Here is a 20,503-nt window from a genome sequence, read left to right as displayed (position 1 = left end):
GAAACCAGCGGAGAGAGCGCTGGCACGCCCTTGCCGTCCCCTTACTTGCGCAGACGCGTTCCGCGCAGGGAACATAGGCGGAGACTTGGGGTCAAACAGCTTTTATGCTGGAAGAGATTCAAGAAACGCCCACTGACGGATTCTGCAAGTGACTAACAGGTCACGGAGGGCGAGCTCTAGCTCTAAACATGGTTGAGCAAACGATCTAACTGAAGTGGAGGCAATTTACGCACGAGTAACCCACCCATAACCATTACAATCGTATATATCTTCAACCTGAGGTATGACTGTACTAAGATAAGACTGGCATTATTTGCCTCGCCAACTTTTCCTTTGGCACCGCACAACACCGGCACACGGCCCCTGGAAGGTTTTGCAGAAGGCAACGTGGCACATAGGTTGGGAAACGCTCCCTATCTTGTGCTGGGTCTTGTCACATTGCAAGGCAGTTGTTGGGTTACGTCAAAGTGTGTGCAGTGTGTGTGTGATTTCCTGATAAGCAGGTCTCAACCCTTCTGCACATAGGTGTGCGACTTCTCTCAAGATTTGACGAAAGCATCATGAGGACTGTGGGGGCCAGCCTTTTCCTCCTCCTCTTCTTCCGCCTTCAGGTGGTCGCAGATGCCACAGGTAAGTGGAAAGGGCCACTGTACTGTGAGGGAGGGGAGACATAAGGATTCAAGAGCGCTGCTGGGCTGGGTCATCTAAGGGCAGCTCTAGAGAGAACAGCCCTCTGTTTCAGGGAGAAGGGAAACTGGTGCTCTCCAGTTGCTGCTGAAGCTCATGGGAATTGGAGTCCAAGGACACTGCTGAACTACAACTCCCATCATCCCTGCCCACTGGCCATTCCGACCGGGGTTGATGGGAGCTGGAGTATCAGGCGGCAGAGGAACCAACCCCCAAGGCAGGTTGCCAAGAACGGTTAAGACATGGAAAAGTCCTTACCATCTGCTTTTATTCAATATTTACAGAGAGAGAGAATGTTTAGATTACCGTATTTTTTGCTCTATAAGACTCACTTTTTCCCTCCTAAAAAGTAAGGGGAAATGTGTGTGCGTCTTATGGAGCGAATGCAGGCTGCGCAGCTATCCCAGAAGCCAGAACAGCAAGAGGGATAGCTGCTTTCGCTGCACAGCGATCCCAATTGCTGTTCTGGCTTCTGAGATTCAGAATATTTTTTTTCTTGTTTTCCTCCTCCAAAAACTAGGTGCGTCTTATGGTCCGGTGCATCTTATAGGGTGAAAAATACAGTATACGTTAAAATATTGTTCTAAGAAAGATGTGCTAATATGCTTAGGATAAGAATGTAAAGTATATGTACGAGCTGGAAAAGAAAAGAGATAAAAGAGGTAAAAACAACGATATATTTGGAGAATGCAAGGATAAATGTGGAGATAGAGATTTAAAGAAGTCAAATTGTGGCGGAGGGAACCCGCGGGTGGGTGGGGAGTGCTATGCAACAAGTACATTTGTTTTCAATGTTTTTGAACTGTGTTTCTTTGTTCTTTTTAAATTTCATCCCCCCTTTCTGTTGATGTTCTGTTTTTGCTGTATTGTTTAAATAAATAATAAAATAAAATATTTAGAGAGAGAGGGTTGGAAATGCAGCCTCTTGGAATAATGGCGCTGCCCAGAGTAAATCTCCCCTCCCCTTCTCTTCCACATCCTAATTCGTCATCCTTTCTACGGGTGGCGCTGAGGCCCCTTTGCTCCTGAGCCCATGGCTCTCCTACTTTTAAGGCTCGCCGGGTTCTGGGAGATGGTGGGTCTGGAATGCTTTCTAGTGTTAACGTGTCAGCCAGCTGCTCCAGCTCTGCCTGCTCCTCCTCCTCCTCTCCCATTATTTCCCAACTTTCCCCCTCATCTTCCTCCGAGCTGTGACCTCCCTCAAACCCCTGTTTTAATTCTGAGCTGCCTCCTTCTTCTCTGGAAGAGTCTGGCTGGGGAAGCGGACTCCCCCATTCCATGCCCTTCCACCCTGCCCTTACTTGCAGTCTTCCCATGAAGGCATAAGGTTGGGCCCTGTGAGAAGAGGGTTCTGGATTAGATGGGCCCCCTTGGCTTGATCCAGTTTGAACAGCGCCAACGAAGAGCCCCAAAGAGGACAATAAATGTACACAGAGTTCCAGCGCCGAGGGCCTTCTGACGGTTCCCTCGTTGCGAGAAGTGAGATTACAGGGAACCAGACAGAGGGCCTTCTCGGTAGTGGCACCCTCTCTGTGGAACGCCCTCCCTTCAGATGTGAAGGAAATAAGCAGCTATCTTATCTTTAAAAGACATCTGAAGGCAGCCCTGTTTAGGGAAGCTTTTAATATTTAATGCTGTATTGTTTTTAACACTCGATTGGGAGCCGCCAAGAGTGGCTGGGGAAACTCAGCCAGATGGGCGGGGTATAAATAAATTATTATTATTATTATTATTATTATTATTATTATTATTATTATTAATAATTTGCTCATCTCTAGAGCAGAGGGGGAGAGCTCAGCTGGAAAAGCATGGGACTCTTAATCTCAAAGTCGTGGGTTTTGATTACTGATTTGATTACACTTGTCGTTTTTGAAGGATGTCCCTATTTCCATCGGAGAAATGTTGGAGGGGGTGAAAGCTAAGGGACACTGGTGCTGTCCTCTAGGTTGACGCCTTGTAGTGTTAATGTTTCCAGTGTGTACAACCAGAATTTCTCCATTATTATTTTTTTTATACTAATGTTGAGGGATCTGTGGGTGTCCCTACAGCAGTTATAGCAATTAACTGCAATAGCAATTAACTAATTTATGATTAGCTGCACCCTTCCCAAACCCAGATCAAACTTGCACAACGCAAAGCATTTATTAGTGAAAACAAGATGCAGAAATGCATTAAATTAGGGCCGCTTGCCACAAACATGTCTGTGCTGTTAAGCAAGATTATATGCACAGATGTGTGTATTAAGAGACATGCAAAAGTGATGACGGATTCTTGTGAGGGCGGATTCTTGAAGAATCCCAGTCTGGCACAAAAATGTGGTGAGCTGAACTTAAGACTGGAAAAAAGAGAAACCGCAATTATTATTTTGTAATTTGTTGAAATAATACATCACCCTTCCTCCCCAAGGGAGCCCAGGGCACAATTTAAAAGCACCAAACACAACAGAAGCATCTTAAAACAGTTAAAACATTCCAAAAGCAATTTATGTTAAAATAAAATACAAACATTCTAAAAGCAGTTACGGCAAAACACAGTCTTCCATCCAGGTATCTTGAGTTGCCTGGAACAGGAGCCTTCAGTCAGCAAATGCCCTGGCTAAACACATAACCTCCAACATTTCTCCGATGAAAATAGAGACATCCAAGGGGACACGGGTGGCGCTGTTGTTAAACCACAGAGCCTAGGACTTGCCGATTAGAAGGTCGGCGGTTTGAATCCCCGCAATGGGGTGAGCTCCCGTTGTTTGGTCCCTGCTCCTGCCAACCTAGCAGTTCGAAAGCACGTCAAAGTGCAAGTAAATAAATAGGTACCGCTCTGGCGGGAAGGTAAATGGTGTTTCCATGCGCTGCTCGGGTTCGCCAGAAGCGGCTTAGTCATGCTGGCCACATGACCCAGAAGCTGTACACCGGCTCCCTCGGCCAATAAAGTGAGATGAGCGCCGCAACCCCAGAGTCGGCCACGACTGGACCTAATGGTCAGGGGTCCCTTTATCTAAGAAAAAGGGGAACATTCCAGGATCAAAACAGAAATGGGCGGCTTCTGTACATACAGGTCTGTCCCTGGAAAATAGGGACACTTGGAGGGTCTGAAAATAGTTATTGGTTGTTAAATTTGAACAACAACAACAACAATATTAGGGAAGGCCACCTCAGAGCATGTGCAGAGCACCCCCTCTGAAAGGAGCCATTTCCCTCCTCCTGCTCAGCTTTGTGTCTTTTCCATCTCTCACCTAGCAAGCTCCCCTTGCGCGCCCAAGCATGTCGGCCCTGGTGCCATGGTGTGCGTCTGCAACGCAACTTACTGCGACATGATGGGCCCCCTCTCCCTCCCGCCCGAGGGCACCTTTGTCAAGTACCTGACCAGCAAGGCTGGCAAGCGCCTGGAGCGAAGCAAAGGGAAGCTTTTGGCAAACAGGAAACGCTCAGGTAAGGAGGGCCTTCTCTAAACAGGTGGGTTGGAGGAAGAAACATGCTGCTCCATCAAGCTTTCTCTTCCTCCGCTGTTGCCTGGGAGTAGCTGTGCCACCAGACTGCTTCAGCGAGAGAGATGGGAAGTGAGGCTCATCAGCTATCCCAAAAGCCCAGCTCCATCAGGTACTCTTTGTCCCTAAGCTGTGCCAGCTGGTCATTATAACTGCCGAATAACTGGTGCCCGATTTAATTTCCTACTTTCTTCCCTTGTTGTCCCATCCCCCTTGCATGTCATGTTTTCTTAGACTGTAAGCCTGCAGACAAGGACTGTGATGCTTTAATTTCTTGCATGTTTTTATTTAAATTGCATTTAATTTCTTCATGCATAGGGATGTGGGTGGCACTGTGGGTTAAACCACACAGCCTAGGGCTTGCCGATCAGAAGGATGGCGGTTTGAATCCTTGCGTGAGCTCCCGTTGCTCAGTCCCTGCTCCTGCCAACCTAGCAGTTGGGACGCTAGGTCCAGTCGTGACCGACTCTGGGGTTGCGGCGCTCATCTCGCTTTATTGGCCGAGGGAGCCGGCATACAGCTTCTGGGTCATGTGGCCAGCATGACTAAGCCGCTTCTGGCGAACCAGAGCAGTGCATGGAAACGCCATTTACCTTCCCGCTGGAGCGGTACCTATTTATCTACTTGCATTGGTGTGCTTTCGAACTGCTAGGTTGGCAGGAGCAGGGACCGAGCAATGGGAGCTCACCCTGTCGTGGGGATTCGAACCGCCGACCTTCTGATTGGCAAGTCCTAGGCTCTGTGGTTTAACCCACAGCACCACCTGCGTCCCGGCTTTGGGACTGCTCTCCTGCAATACCTCAGACATGATGTTTATGGGCATAAGTCTGCGCATTTACTTTGTGCACTTAGGAACATTGATTTTATTCGTGACGCTTTAGAATTTTAATTACACAATAAAGGACTGCGCACCACATTTGGCCAAATCCTGAGCCACATCAGGCCAATTTGCGGGGCAAGGACGATTGATTCCACGTTGATCCCAGAATACCTGGGTCAGGGTGGGCCTCCACTGTCAATCCCTAACATGTTAGAGAAACAACCTGGCAGGAGACAACAGAGCCACCTTTAGCATAAGCGCCGCCAGGGTGCAGAGATCTGCCCAGTGCCCCCAAATTTAGTTTAGCCCCCATGTATTTCTAATTACTCCAAAATGTGTTTCTCGCTTAGCATTTGTTGCAAAATGAAGAAAAAATGCAGCTTGTAGAATTCATTGTGTGTGCTCTAGGTGCGTTTTTGCAGAAATGGAAAACCAAAATCGTGTGCTGAAACACATGTGAAGTAGAGCCCTAAGTACTAAGTAGTTAGTCAAAGAAAATGCTGACAATTAGCGAAAATAAACATTATTTTTTTAACGAATTCTCTAAACAAATTTGAACTGTAAGTGATGAAATTAAAACACAGTTTGCAATGTTTCACTCGGGGTCAGCAGCACCTTTGGCATGACTGATCTCGGCAGCGTGAGGTCAGTCGTGTCAAAGGTGCAGCTGACCCCACTGCTGCTGCTGGGCGCCCCCCAGAATTCGGTGCCCAGGTGCCCCACACCCCTTGCACCCCCAGGTAAAGACGGCCCTGGGAGTCAACCCTCCTGCTCTCAGTCAGGATGGAGGAAGAAGAAGTAGCAACTCTTTCTTACCCCACCCCACCGCAATGGACTCAAGGTTATTTTGGGCTGGGTTAGAGGCAATTGGGGGCCGAGATCGGGTCAGAGGGAAGGAGGCTACGAGCAGCTCTAGTAACCTCTTCTTCTCCCAGACCTAACTCACTTCCTCCATCTCTACCTCCTCTGAAGGGCTCCTGTATTCCTACAATCCCTGCGTTCGCTACCAGTGTATTAAAGGTTTTGGTGGCTCCCACACAGACTCATCCACAATTAATATCCTGCAGTTGTCTCCACCAGCCCAAGAGCACCTCCTCCGGTCCTACTTCTCCAAAGACGGTAAGCAAATCCAGAGGTCTGCATTTATTCAATCCATAAATAGATTCACTTAATGTCCCCCGTTTCCCTCCCCATCTCGCTGCAGGCATTGAGTACAACCTTTTGCGCTTGCCCATGGGCTGTTCGGACTTCTCCACTCGCCCGTACTCTTACGACGACGACTGCCCCGATGACTTTGAGCTGAAATGTTTCAGCCTAGTGCAGGAGGACACCAAGCTCAGAGTGAGTGGAGCCGGCTTGAAAGGGGAGGTCTCTGCTCCCCTCCTGTGGTTCTCCCAGATACCAAGAGCAGACTCCCTTCTCCAGGGGCCAACCTGAGGTCACATTCACACCACAAAAACGAAAGCTTTATGCTGATGCTTTCAACAGCCATGAAAGGCCTCTGACTGTCCCTAAGGACTCTCAGCACCCTTAGCAAAACTGCAGTTCAGGCTTGTTTTACAACAAAGAAGAGCTAAAGTTACGACGAGAAATTCTGTTTTAAAAACTGAAATGTAGCTGTGTGGAACAGCCCCAGGACAGTTTGTGAAAATTCACCAGTGTTTTAAGATGCACCTTTTCGCCTAAAGTACAGTCGTACCTTCGATCCTGAACGCCTTGCGAGTCGAACGTTTTTGGCTCCCGAACACCGCAAACCTGGAAGTGAGCGTTTCGGTTTGCGAATGCTCTTTTGTAAGCCGAACACCCGATTTGGCTTCCGCGGCTTCCGAAGTCAAATGGATTTCCGGAATGGAATCTGTTTGACTTGCGAGGTACCACTGTACACATTTCTGCAAGTAGATTTCCCTAACATAATGTATTTCTGTATCTTATTTTCATGAATGTATACATATTCATATAATATACATTTGCATATATACATACATATATATGTATATACACACACACATATGTATACAATATGCATTTCCCACCCCAACATTTCCCCCAATAGACACGTTTTGATAAATGTTATTTGGTTGGAGAGCCCCATTGCAAATTTCAGAGAAGTGCCCATTCCGGCAGATAATTCTCTGCCTCAGCTCATGCGAATTAGTGCGTGTTGCACTGAAACACAAAAACCAAACTGGATTTCGCCTCCATCCCCACACACACCCTATGTGTGTTATGCAATTCCTCCAGAGGCTACTCAGGAGAGGAGAGCCTGGCCAATGGGGTGGCTTTTTGTGGGGCTGTGGATGTTGCCAGACCCCCCCCAAACCCAACTTGGAAGTCTATAGGGATTTTCCTGCTCGCCCCCACCCCCCCAGGTGGATGAGGGCACAATCTCCACCCGGCCCCCCTAAGCAGGTTAAGAAGGAAGGATCCCCTCCCTTCGCTGGACCTTTAGCAAAGGTTTGCCTCCATTTCCATCCAGCAATGTAAATTCCTTGTTTTTTTAGACCAGGCTTCCTCAACCTCGGCCCTCCAGATATTTTTGGCCTACAACTCCCATGATCCCTAGCTAGCAGGACCAGTGGTCAGGGATGATGGGAACTGTAGTCTCAAAACATCTGGAGGGCCGAGTTTGAGGAAGCCTGGTCTAGACACTGCGTTTTAAATTTGAATGCCATGCCCCCAGGGACTGCGCTCCATGCTTAACCTCCCCCCCCCCGATGACGTCCCTGGGGCTGGCCCCCTAGGCCTCAGGTATGGGCCCTAATATTGAAGCACGTGAAAATATAGTGGTACCCACTTAGGGCGGAACAAGGACCAGACAGACACAGCTTTGGAGAAAAAGAAGGTGAGGGTTTATTGCTGAGCAATAATGGACCCAGTTGAAATCTTTTCCAAAAGACTGGGACCCCGAAGCATACAAATCCTGAGGTTATATACCTGAGCAAATCACAGATCATGAGACAGTCAGGCACGCCAGCGGAAAAAAACCCAATTAGCGCTTCTTGCCATGCCCCTGGCCATGCACAGAGTTCACTCCCAACTTCTGCTTTCCATTGTCTGCACAATGATGCACAGTCTGACCTTTTCCCTAGTTCTGACAGAACGGGGAAATGAGACTCAGGGAGGGAATCTCCTGGCGCTACCCCCCCCCCTATGCATTCTGCCTCATGTAGGGAGTTTTTGTGGTTTGGCCTTTCCTGTTTTGTGGACTATTTTAGCCTGGATTTGAGGGGAAGTTTGTACCAGTGTCTTCTGATTCATGGCTTCACCTTTTCTCTTTTTTATTTTATTAATTTTTACAGATTTTTCTTTTACAAATTATTCAAACATAACCATATTCAACAATTTACAAATTTTTTGACTTCCACCAGCTCCTCCCACAATCCTCATGTTTTATATTTGTTACGCATTTCCTTTATAATATATTGCCAGTTAATAATATCCTTTCATCTCATTTTCTCTTTACAATACCCTTTCTCATCACAAAGCCTCTTTAAAACCGACTAGCGTTGTCTGTTCATCACAGATATTTTCCAGATATGTCGTAAACTTTCTCCAGTCCTCAGTGTATGGCTTCCCCTTTTCTCTAGGGTGCAAGGATGTTTCTAGGTAAAAATTCGGCTCTGGACTTGCGGTTCCAAGCAGTTTGCAGTTAGCTTAGGCAAAAGCTTTTCTTGATTCAAATGGATTATAAAATCAGTGTAAGCCCTGTTATGTGTGAGCATATATGAATATATTGATTACTGATAACTGATTATATGAATAGCATAACGGTAGCCCACCTTTTCTTGCTTCAATATCTCCGGAATGCTCCTGGATCTGCTCACTGGATCCCCATCACCTCTCCCCATAGATCCCTCTCCTTCAACGCATCCTGGCTTTATCTAAGCGACCCCTCTCCCTTATTGCCAGTCCATGGTCTAGCCCAGCTTGGATGAGAGTCAATGGCAAGGTGGAGGGCAAATCGAAGCTGAAGGGGAAAGCCGGAGACATGTACCACAAAACGTGGGCCCGCTACTTCGTCAGGTAACACCCGTTGGTCCGCCAGCGCACATGCGCATGCACGTTCTTTGGAGAAAGGGAGGGATGGGATGAGTCGTGCCACAGAGACCCGTGGCTTGGAGCTGCCTCAAACAGCCCAACGCTGCTGGCGCCCTGACCCCGAATTGAGACGTGGGGGAACCCGAGACGCAGGCCAAGCGGTTAACGCAATTTCACGTGCAACCCCAAATTACCCCAACAAGAACTTGGGGGGGGGAGGGCAAATGCTCCACTCAGCAGAAGGAGAGGTCCCCCCAGAATAACAAAGCTGGCTTATTGCAATTTGAGCATCTCATGCTGTTGTTTATGTGGTAATTCTACTTTACAGAGTTGTGCCGAATTCGTTTGACCCTGTTTAGTCGTACTGTTTTTCTCTCGGCGAAAAGGCTGTGGGAGATACTCGGCTTAGAGCTGTGGTTCCCAGTGTGGGGTACAGGCCCCACAGGAGGGCAATTTGATTTGGGGAGGGGGCAATTTGAGAATGAGTTATTAACAGTGAATGGCGTTTTAGGCTTCCTCCACATGAATAGTTCACTTTTTTATTAATAAAAATTATATGTCACAGGTGTGTGTGTGTGTCAGGATATTATTATTATTATTACTACTACTAATTAATTATATTATTATTATTATTATTATTATTAATATTAATACCCCACTTATCTAGCTAGGTTTTCCCAGCCTCTCTGGGTGGCTCCCAACAGGATATTAAAAACACAATAAAACATCAAACATTAAAAACTTCCCTAAACTGGGCTGACTTCAGATACCTTATAAAGGTTAGATAGTTGTTTATTTCCTTGACATCTGCTTAGGTGGGGCATGGCAAAAAAAAAAAAAAAAAAGGTTGGGAACCACTGGTTTAGAGTTTAAAAGAACACACGGCTTTGACTCGGCATACTTGTCCTTGTCAGATTGAATGTACAAGGCAGGTAGATAATAACTTGTGTCTCTGAAACATGTTTACTTGAATTCGTATCTGAGACTGGCTAATATTTGCAGACTGACTCTGAGGCACACGGCCGCATGCAAACCGCATGCCTGCTGCTCTCACAGTTAAAACTCACTCAGCGGTCGATAGCTGAGCTAACTGAAAAAACTGCCTTCTGTGGTGATACATCCTTATGCTACAGAATTAACCCTTTGCGTAGTATTTTGGATGCACCATTCGCACAGTTTAAAGCCCTGAACAAATACAGTCGGAGGCAGTGCCGTGGGAGGCGATTTTCATTTAAAATAGCTCAACAACTTTGCCAAAGCCGGATTTTCACTGTTGGGAATATGGCAGCCCTTGCAGGTTGCAGCCTGGGAGAGGGCCTTCTCTGTGGCAGCCCCTAAATTGTGGAAGTTCCTGCCCACAGAGATCCAACTGGCACCTTCATTATACAGCTTCTGTCAAATGCTGACGACGCATCTCTTTGCCCTGGCTTTTGATGCCTGAGCTGTATATTTTTTTAGGACCCACCTTATTTCAAGTTTTTTCAAACTGTTTTTAATACTGTGTTTTAATGTTGTAACCCGCCCTGCGAACTTAGGGCGAAGAGTAGTTAAAATAACAACAACAACAACAACTGACTGGGTTTCTCCAGCCACTCTGGGTGGCTTACAGCATATATAAAAACATAGTCAAATGTTATTATATGCACTATATGGTGTATATTTGATGATGGAATATATTAGCTGATGTGAAATATTCAAGTGGTCAGAGCACAGTGCAGCATCCTGCCTCCTGGTGGAAAAACATACACAAATAAACTGCACTTTAAATGTACATCACGACCTCTAGTGGCATCATCTATTAGTTTCAAAGTAAATAACACTGCAAAAGTCCAACTTGTGCATTTGCATCATCAGTGCACAGCGAGATCTGGTTAAAAGAAATGAACCAGAGTAATAGACATATTTCCGATTTCAGCAGCTTCCGCACTGTAAAAGTGCCTGGGAAAGTGGAAGATGTAACGTTAGCAGCAGGGGGAATAGGTCCATTGTAGCTGAAGGCAATGGGACGCAGGTGGCGCTGTGGGTTAAGCCACAGAGCCTAGGACTTGCTGATCAGAAGGTCGGCAGTTCGAAAGCACGACAAAGTGCAAGTAGATAAATAGGTACCGCTCCGGCGGGAAGGTAAATGGCATTTCCGTGCGCTGCTCTGGTTCGCCAGAAGCGGCTTAGTCATGCTGGCCACATGGCCCGGAAGCTGTATGCCAGCTCCCTCGGCCAATAAAGCGAGATGAGCGTCGCAACCCCAGAGTCGGCCACGACTGGACCTAATGGTCAGGGGTCCCTTTACCTTTACCTAGCTGAAGGCAACTTCAGTTCCATTTGTAGGAATTAATGCAATGCGGTACTTAAAAGTCCAGAATGTAAGACATATATTAAGAGCTTTTGTCCTCCGTTGTCAACAGACAGAAATTTCTCAGGTCCTGCCAACACTTTTACCAGAACCTCCTTCATGGAGGACAAAGTAGTAGCAGCAGCAACAACAACAACAACAACAACAAGAACAACTAATAATAATACTAATACAGTGGTACCTTGGGTTAAGTACTTAATTCGTTCCGGAGGTCCGTTTTTAACTTGAAACTGTTCTTAACCTGAAGCACCACTTTAGCTAATGGGGCCTCCTGCTGCCGCTGTGCCGCCAGAGCACGATTTCTGTTCTTATCCTGAAGCAAAGTTCTTAACCTGAAGCACTATTTCTGGGTTAGTGGAGTCTGTAACCTGAAGCGTATGTAACCTGAGGTACCACTGTAATACAACTAATAATAATAATAATCTGCAGTAAAGAAGGTTCAATGCCCATTACCAACAAAACTTTAAATTCTAAAGGATGAAGGCCTGCATTAGGACTTTTAACCCCAAAGTCCAGGATTACTCAACTGCTCCACTGCCTCTTTGTAAGCAAAAGGAATAGAAACTTTAATTTAAATTTAAAGCTGAACATTTGGGGATCGGGTAGAAAATCCCTGAGACCCTCGCAGGTCCCTCCCAAAGCATAGCTCTGGCCCTTTTCATGTACTGAGCGCCGGGGCTAACATCCCCTCTTTCCTCCATCTGTTGGGGTCCAGGTTCCTGGATGAATACGCCAGACACAACATCACCTTCTGGGCAGTGACACCCCAGAACGAGCCCAACAGTGCTGTCCTCTCACCCAGTGGCGACTTCCCCGTCAACCGCCAGACGGCCGAAGAGGCACGAGACTTCATCATCCTAGACCTGGGCCCTGAACTGGCCGCCAGCTCACACAAAGATGTCCTGCTCATCATGTATGATGACCAGAGGTCCGAAATCCTCAACTGGGCCAAAGTGGTAGGTCCCCAGTTCATTATCTCCCATTAAAGCGGCACTCGATCAAAGCGGTGCCATAGTGCCTGAAATGCATGGTGGGGGTGTGGCCTTGCAATTGTTGGCTCCACCTAAAATTGGCTCTGGGTCCGCCTGCTGTTTGGCTCCCTGGTGTCCACCTCCATCAGATCCCAATAGGCAGGCGGGCCGCATGGCGATCTGAAAAGCCAGTTTGCCATCCAAACTGACCCCACCAATGTGACCCGGTGTGATGGCCTGGGAATCTGATTCAGAGGCTGAACCTGAAGAATCCAAGCCTGCACAGGGGTCCCCGCCTCCAAGCGAACCAGAGCAGCGCACGGAAACGTTTACCTTCCCGCCGGAGCGGCCCCTATTTATCTACCTGCACTTTGACGTGCTTTCGAACTGCCAGGTTGGCAGGAGCAGGGACCGAGCAACGGGAGCTCACCCCGTTGCGGGGATTTGAACCGCTGATCTTCTGATCAGCAAGTCCTAGGCTCTGTGGTTTAACCCACAGCGCCACTCGTGTCCCCTTTTATTCCTAACATAACATCAAAAAGCAAACATTTACCTTGGAGACCCTGCCTAGCCTCTGCGATCGGCCACCACCACCTCTCTCTCCCTCGCGGCTATTTCAAGTCAGAAGTCGTGATGGCTTCACGAATTCCAGGACCTCCCCGGCAAAACCGGGGCAGTTGAGGGGTGTGCAGCCGCACCCAATCATTTTGGAACGCTTCTTTTGACTCGGCACTCCATCTTCTCTTTGCTTGAGCAAGGAGAAACACATCAGCCTTTAAGGTGGGGTGGAAGGGTGGGAGACAATATTTTTAAATTGCCCCCGCCCACTGCACAAGCCAAGGGATAGGCAAAGGATTCCTTCCTCCCTGGTGCAAATAGGAATGAAAGCTTTGGCCCTCCCCCCACTCCTTTGGCAGATCCTTGGAAACAGCAGTTCCGGCAGCTACATTGCAGGCATTGGAATCCACTGGTACTACGATCCCACAACCCTTCCGAGCCTGACTTTGGATCCCACACACTCCCTCTTCCCCAATTACTTCCTGCTCTACACGGAATCTTGTAACGGTTATCCGCCGAATGTCGTGAGAGTGGACCTCGGGAGCTGGGACCGGGGCGTCAAGTATAGCCAGAATATCTTGGAGGTAAGGTACTGCTACCCATGGGCCCACGGTGGCAGCAACTTGAGAAGAGGGAGTTTTCCGAAAATCTTCATCTGAGGGGTGGGGGTGAGCGAACGCGCTGCGGTGCCCACGCAGGTTAGGGCTGGATCTACACTCATGTTCTTTAACGTTAAAGGTAAAGGGACCCCTGACCATTAGGTCCAGTCATGGCCGACTCTGGGGTTGCAGCTTTATTGGCCGAGGGAGCTGGCGTACAGCTTCCGGGTCATGTGGCCAGCATGACTAAGCCTCTTCTGGCAAACCAGAGCAGTGCACGGAAACGCCGTTTACCTTCCCGCCGGAGCGGTACCTACTTATCTACTTGCGCTGGTGTGCTTTCGAACTGCTAGGTTGGCAGGAGCTGGGACCGAGCAACAGGAGCTCACCCCGTCACGGGGATTCGAATCGCTGACCTTCTGATCGGCAAGCCCTAGGCTCTGTGGTTTAACCCACAGCGCCACCTGCGTCCCTTCTTTAACATTAAGGGAGGGTTAATGAATGGTTTTGGCAACAGAGATGGACATACGACATCCTACATCTTTACCTTGATGGGAAAAAGCCAAGGTAAAAAACATTTTAATGAACACGTGTGCTCTGTGATGTTCTAGAACGACATACAGTGGAAACTCGGTTTTCGAATGTAATCCGTTCCGGAAGACCGTTCAACTTCCAAAACGTTCGAAAACCGAGGAGCGATGGGCAGTTGGCAAAAGCCATTGAGAAAAAAAAGAAAAACACGCAGCGGAAGTCGTTCGAAAACGGAAGCAATCACTTCCGGGTTTGGGCCATTCAGCTTCCGAGATACTTGAAAACCGAGGTTCCGCTGTATCTAATATAATTATAATAGCGGAAAATAACTCCAAACAGGTCAGTGTAGATCCAGCCCTGGATGGAAGTGGTTTTGGGGGGGGAATCTGGCAGAAGTCTTTTCCCAGAGATGGGACCCTTGGGACCTCTTGCAGGCTCTGCTGTGGAGCCCCCTGCCCCTTCCCCTTGGTGGGCCACCCCCTCCTCCCTCCCACCTCCCTGGCTGACCTTTGCCCTTTGAGCCCTTGCAGAACATCAGCAACCATGTTGTGGGTTGGATCGACTGGAACTTGGCCCTGGATATGCGCGGGGGACCCAACTTCATTGAGAACTTTGTGGACAGCCCAATCATCGTGAATGCTGCAAAAGATGAGTTCTACAAGCAACCCATGTTCTACCACTTGGCTCATTTCAGGTAAGGCTTCAGAGGGTGACTTTGGCTGTAACTGCCCGCCAAGGATGCCCCTGAGGGTAATCAAAGAAGCTCCGTGGCACCGGCATAATGTACCTTTTCATGTAGCTATCTTGGTTCTGGTAATTACGACTGTTAAGTTGTGGGTGAACATATCAGACGACACAGCGATTCTTCAAACAGCTCTTGTTTATTCACAGGCCAGAACAGAACTGAACTGAAGGGTTCAGTCAGCCTGCTTATACAGAGCTCCAGTACAACGCAACTGTAACAATTTTCTAAAACTATCCAATCACTGAACATCACTTTCGATCCCTTATTTGCATAACTATCTACAGTATCCCCCTGCTGGTCCAGGGTGAGAACTTCAGTACATAACAATGACAATTAAAGCTTAATTAAAAATGCTAATTGTCATAATTATCTTGGGCTGTTAATGCTGTGCGCGGCTCCGCCGTAGGCTCAAGTAACTATATATGTGTAAAAAAACCATATATCAGCCTCCCTCATTCCCAGAAAGAAACACAAACCCTGGGTGAGCTCCCCTTGGAGAATGGGGTAGCATGGAACAATACACACATTAATACAGGCAGAAAGGTCAGTTTGCATTTTGTAGTGCAGAAAGTATTGATCTGATGTGTAGAGACCTTTCCTATTCTACTTAATTCAAGAGGGTTCTGGAAGCTTCTCCGTGTGAAAGAAACAAGCAGAAGGTTCCGGATGTTTGGGTTATTCCTTCAGAGAAGCTGAGTACAGCTGGCTTAAACTGGTTCTCTTATCTCTTTCTGTCAAGATCATGCTGACTATAAAAATAGACCACAAGGAGCCTGGATTTGACTTTCAATCTCTTTTCCTTCTGGTGTGGTGTTCTGTACATAGTATGTTTTAATGTCAAGGTTTAGACTTATTGTAAGTTATTGTAAGTTTAAGTCTGCTCCAACTGGATTTCTTACGAACAGTGCTAATCCTGAATGTATTGGATTTGTGACCATTATGCTCATTTGCAAAGGGACGTGGGTGGTGCTGTGGAGTTAAACCACAGAGCCTAGGACTTGCCGATCAGAAGGTCGCGGTTTGAATCCTCGCGACAGGGTGAGCTCCCGTTGCTCCGTCCCTGCTCCTGCCAACCTAGCAGTTCGAAAGCACGTCAGAGTGCAAGTAGATAAATAGGTACTGCTCCGGCGGGAAGGTAAACGGCGTTTCCGTGCACTGCTCTGGTTCGCCAGAAGTGGCTTAGTCATGCTGGCCACATGACCTGGAAGCTGTATGCCGGCTCCCTTGGCCAGTAAAGCGAGATGAGCACCACAACCCCAGAGTTGGCCACGACTGGACCTTACGGTCAGGGGTATCTTTACCTTTACCTTTGCGCTCATTTGCCTTCAGTAGCAGCAAAGCTCTGCTGGATGAAATATTAATTGCCTCTGGCCTATTTTTGGGGAATTCTGCAACGTGTTTAAGTTGTTACTCTGCTAACTATACATCTGAGTTCTGCTCTGGATCAATACTGAGTAGTATTTCAAAGACAAGATATACTGGGGGTTGCCTCTCCTAGTCGCTACTGCCTACCTCTTGGCCCTTCCCCTATCCCTGACCAAGCCCCTCCCTTCACCCCTCACCCACCCCCTTGACTCCCCCTACCCCACACACCCCAACTGTACTTTTTTATGCAGATGCGAAGATATACCGACGACACGTGGTTGCCGTATAGAGCACGGCGTCGATCCTTTCCCCCCGCCGCCCTCCTCCTAATTTCTCTTTTCTCTCCCCAGTAAGTTCATCCCGGAAGGCTCCGTCCGAGTCTTCCTGGCTTGCAAGAGCCTCCTGGGCAATTGCCAACTACAGACCGAGGGCTTCTTACGCCCCGATGGCGTGGCAGTGGTGGTTGTGCTTAACAAGTAAGTGTGCAGCCTTGGGGAAGGAAGAGCAGGTTGCCTGGCCGGCAGCATGTACTGGTATTCGGGGGACCCGGGAGAACTTCGGGGCTGGAGCACGCAGCACATTCCAGCAAAAATGCTCAGTCGGTAGAGCATGAGACTCTTATAATCTCAGGGTCTTGGGTTAGAGCCTGAGGGAAAGTTGAGGAAAGTAGATGAGGATATATTGATTAAATAATATCCCTCCTCACTCACGCTAGTGAGCAAGAAGCAGAACACATTCCTTTGCACATTGGTAGAAGCAAGTTGATGGATTTGTTAGAATCATTTAATAGTAATAATAATAATAATAATAATAATAATAATAATAATAATAATACATTTTATTTATATCCCGCCCTCCCCAGCCGAAGCCGGGCTCAGAGCGGCTAACAACAGTAAAATAATGCAGCATTATAAAATCAATTCATTATAAAATCAGTTTAAATCAAATTAATGGCAACCATTGGGCTAGAGTTCTATGAGGATCACCAAAGAAGGGGTTGAGGCTGTGCCTTGGCCAAAGGCCTGGTGGAACAGCTCTGTCTTGCAGGCCCTGCGGAAAGAGGTCAAGTCCCGCAGGGCCCTAGTCTCTTGTGACAGAGCGTTCCACCAGATCGGAGCCACAGCCGAAAAAGCCCTGGCTCTGGTTGAGGTCAGCCTAACCTCTCTGTGGCCCGGGACCTCCAGGATGTTTTTGTTTGAAGACCGTAAGGTCCTCCGTGGGACATACCAGGAGAGGCGGTCCCATAGGTACGAGGGTCCTAGGCCATATAGGGCATTAAAGGTTAAAACCAGCACCTTAAACCTGATCCTGTACTCCACCGGGAGCCAGTGCAGCTGGTATAGCACCGGGTGAAAGTGATCTCGCAGCGAGGACCCCGTAAGGAGTCTCGCCGCGGCATTCTGCACCCACTGGAGTTTCTGGGTCAGTCTCAAGGGCAGCCCCACGTAGAGCGAGTTACAATAATCCAGTCTGGAGGTGACCGTCTCGTGGATCATAGTGGCTAGGTCAGGGCGAGAGAGGTAAGGAGGTAAGTTGAGCAATGCAGTCTGGCTTGTCCAGATTGGATTGTTCCTGGTAAATTCCCCTTTCTTTCCCTCTTAAAAATAATAGCAACACGGCAGTCTTCTTTAAAAGTAATGGCAAAGTTTACTTACATTCAGTTCACAGTAGTGTCCTGCAGGCAGGCTTTCATCTTGTGGTTCCAGTTACGTTTCTACCTTGTGGCTTCCATCCTCTTTAAGGATGAGCCTTGTGCTGCTAGCTAAGAGCCAGCAGAGAGGAAGATGGCAAAAGAGAAAATGAGTTCAATCATTCTGGAAATTGTTGCTAAACCACCTAAATTACATCTAGCTTATCTACTCCAGGACATTGACTCTTATAGAACATTACAGGTTGCCAGATTCCTGATTTCAGTTCTTTCATATAAAAGACTTCATGGATTGCTGCATGACTACTAAAAATCTAGTAAACTCTATGCACCATCTTTATCTTCAAGGCCATAATACGGTACATCTAGAGATTGTAAGTAGTGTGATGGAGATTATGCGCTGAAATATTTTAGTTGATATTTTAGATTGTAAAATGCTATTTTTATCTATTGATTTGTTTTACCTTGTGGGCTTATAGCCGAATAAAGTATTATCTATCTAAAATGGGGAAAGGCGAAAAGAGGAAGACGGCTGTGTGACTAGCCCTTTTATAGGGTCTCCCAGGGTCACGCCCATTTACACAGGGGGAGGAGCCTCCAGAACAGGAATGCCAGGAAGTCCTCCCAGTCTGGACCAACATTCCCCTGTGTGTCCACTCTAGGAAACAGGGAATGTTGTATTTGACTGCTACAGTGATGATACATGCCACAGAGCCCCCACGTTGGGCTAAAGATTCCTGCATTGTAGGGGTTGGGATGGATGACCGTTGTGGTCCCTTCCTGCTCTACAATTCTATGACGGTAATCTATGACCTAGGAAACCCGGGGAACCCATGCTACAGCTTGAGGCTAGCTGCGGCTGGGCTGCGGCTTTCAAGCTGCATGCACAGTCTTCTGAATAGTGATAAAGAAATATTAAAGGCGCTCTGGCCCAGATGGAGACTCAAGCTTCATTCCGGCTCTCTAGAATGGGCCAGACAAACTTGAAGGTTTCGGTTCCACTCTGGAGATCTGGCAACCCCACTTCTTGTTGAAAGCGAGGCAGTTTGCATCTCCCCACCAGCTGCCTCCCTTTTGACTGCTGGCTTGTTGGGACTCAGATATACCGTATTTTTTGCTCCATAAGACGCACCTAGTTTTTAGAGGAGGAAAGGGGGAAAGCCCCATTTTGGGGGGGATCCGCTCACAGTTGTGCTGCTTCTTTTGCAAAGGGGAAAAGCCCCTTTTTTTAAGGATCAGCTCAAAGTTGTTGAGCTTACTTTGCAAAGGGGAAAAATCCTGTTTTTATGGGGTTCGACTCACAGTTCTGCAGCTTCTTTAGGAAAGGAAAGGGAGCCGTTTCTACAGTTTCCAGACAGATAATCTAATCAGCCAGTCACATGTCGCTGGGGAAACAAACAGCCTCCATCTGCAGAACATTCAACCATGGAGGCCTGGGCAAGGGGGCAGGGCCGGAAAGGGAGCCTGCGATCGACCACACATTCGCTCCATAAGACGCACAGACATTTCCCCAAACTTTTAAGGAGGAAAAAAGTGTGTCTTCTGGAGCGAAAAATACGGTACTTTTTTCTGCCTGCCCCCCACCTTGCCACCTGGGCTCATTACCTGGCGCATAGACCATGGGTTCACCTTGCTCAGAACTGTCTGCAGGGACACGCAGTGGCTTTCTAGGGCTTCCAAAGAGGGAGTCTTTGCCAGCCCTGCCTGGAGATGCCAGGGATTCAACTGGGGCACCCCTTGCATGCCCAATCTGCCCACTTCCCAGTAGTGCAGAAATCCACCAGGAAGCCTGAGGCAACCCAGCCAAATAGGTGGGTTATAAATAAAGAAATTATTTAAAAATATATAAAACATTTCAAGGGCGCCCCTACCTTTTCCTGGCAACTCTGGTGGGGATAGGGGTGGTTCTGTGCCCCGCGCCATCCCAACACCTGATCCAGACCTTTCCTCTGTCCCTCAGGTGTATCTGGAATGTGCCTTTCAGCATCTCAGATGGTCAGCTTGGCTACATTGAGGACGTCGCTCCGGCCAACTCCATCCAGACTTACCTGTGGAAGACTTCCACTACCTGTCTCGGAGGAAAGGGGCAAGAGACATGCCTTTTCCCCACAAGGTGACCTGGATGCCTGGAAGCAGCCTCAATCTGCCCCCCTGCTTCACCCTGCAAACCTCAAGGTCATGGATAGAGCCTGGTGGTTGTTGTAGGAGGTGAGGACAGATGACCCCACCTAGGCCCGAAGTCACCCTAAAGCAGGCTCAAAGCTTCACAAAGCTTTTCAAAATCATTTTTCTCAGCAGCTAAAAGGCATTAGCTAAGCATCAGAAACATTTCGCTCTGCTGTAACAAAGGTCGCTTCTCAGGCTATAGTTGACCTTGCCAAACAGTACATTCGACTTGCAACTTTCTTTCCGGGCCCTATGCCAGAACAAGAGATCAAAACATATCTGAACACTCTGAACCCCCTTGGCTTCTCACCCCCCCCTTTCCCAAGACAGCTTTCTGTTCATGCTCAGAGGAACTCATGGGCAGGACTCCTGAGGGAGGAGAAAAGGGGGAGGGAACTAGAAAGGGGTATATATGCTTGTGCACATGACTGTGAACTCGTGCATGCTTTTTGTGAGTTATCACACTTGCTCCTTCTACCAGTTCATGGATGGTAGAAATAAAGCTTTTTCTGTGAAACTACTCCATGAGTGTCTGTTGACTCCC

General features: G+C 47.9%; 1 protein-coding gene across 1 annotated transcript; it reads left to right on the top strand.

Annotated features, from left to right (window-relative positions):
• The first annotated feature begins 530 nt into the window (after positions 1-530).
• Positions 531-19,987, top strand: LOC309329880 (lysosomal acid glucosylceramidase-like). The gene is made up of 10 exons (XM_081841064.1): positions 531-630; positions 3,921-4,112; positions 5,961-6,107; positions 6,193-6,329; positions 8,839-9,011; positions 12,092-12,332; positions 13,265-13,489; positions 14,566-14,729; positions 16,496-16,621; positions 19,754-19,987. The coding sequence occupies exons 1-10, from the start codon at positions 561-563 to the stop codon at positions 19,908-19,910; spliced, it is 1,632 nt and encodes a 543-aa protein (XP_081697190.1). The 5' UTR covers positions 531-560; the 3' UTR covers positions 19,911-19,987.
• The last annotated feature ends 516 nt before the right edge of the window (positions 19,988-20,503 follow it).

The sequence above is a fragment of the Podarcis erhardii genome (genome assembly GCF_964252035.2).
Source record: "Podarcis erhardii genome assembly, chromosome: 15".
NCBI lineage: Eukaryota > Metazoa > Chordata > Lepidosauria > Squamata > Lacertidae > Podarcis > Podarcis erhardii.
Note: the sequence above shows the minus strand (reverse complement) of the source record. Positions and strands in the feature narration are given on the sequence as shown.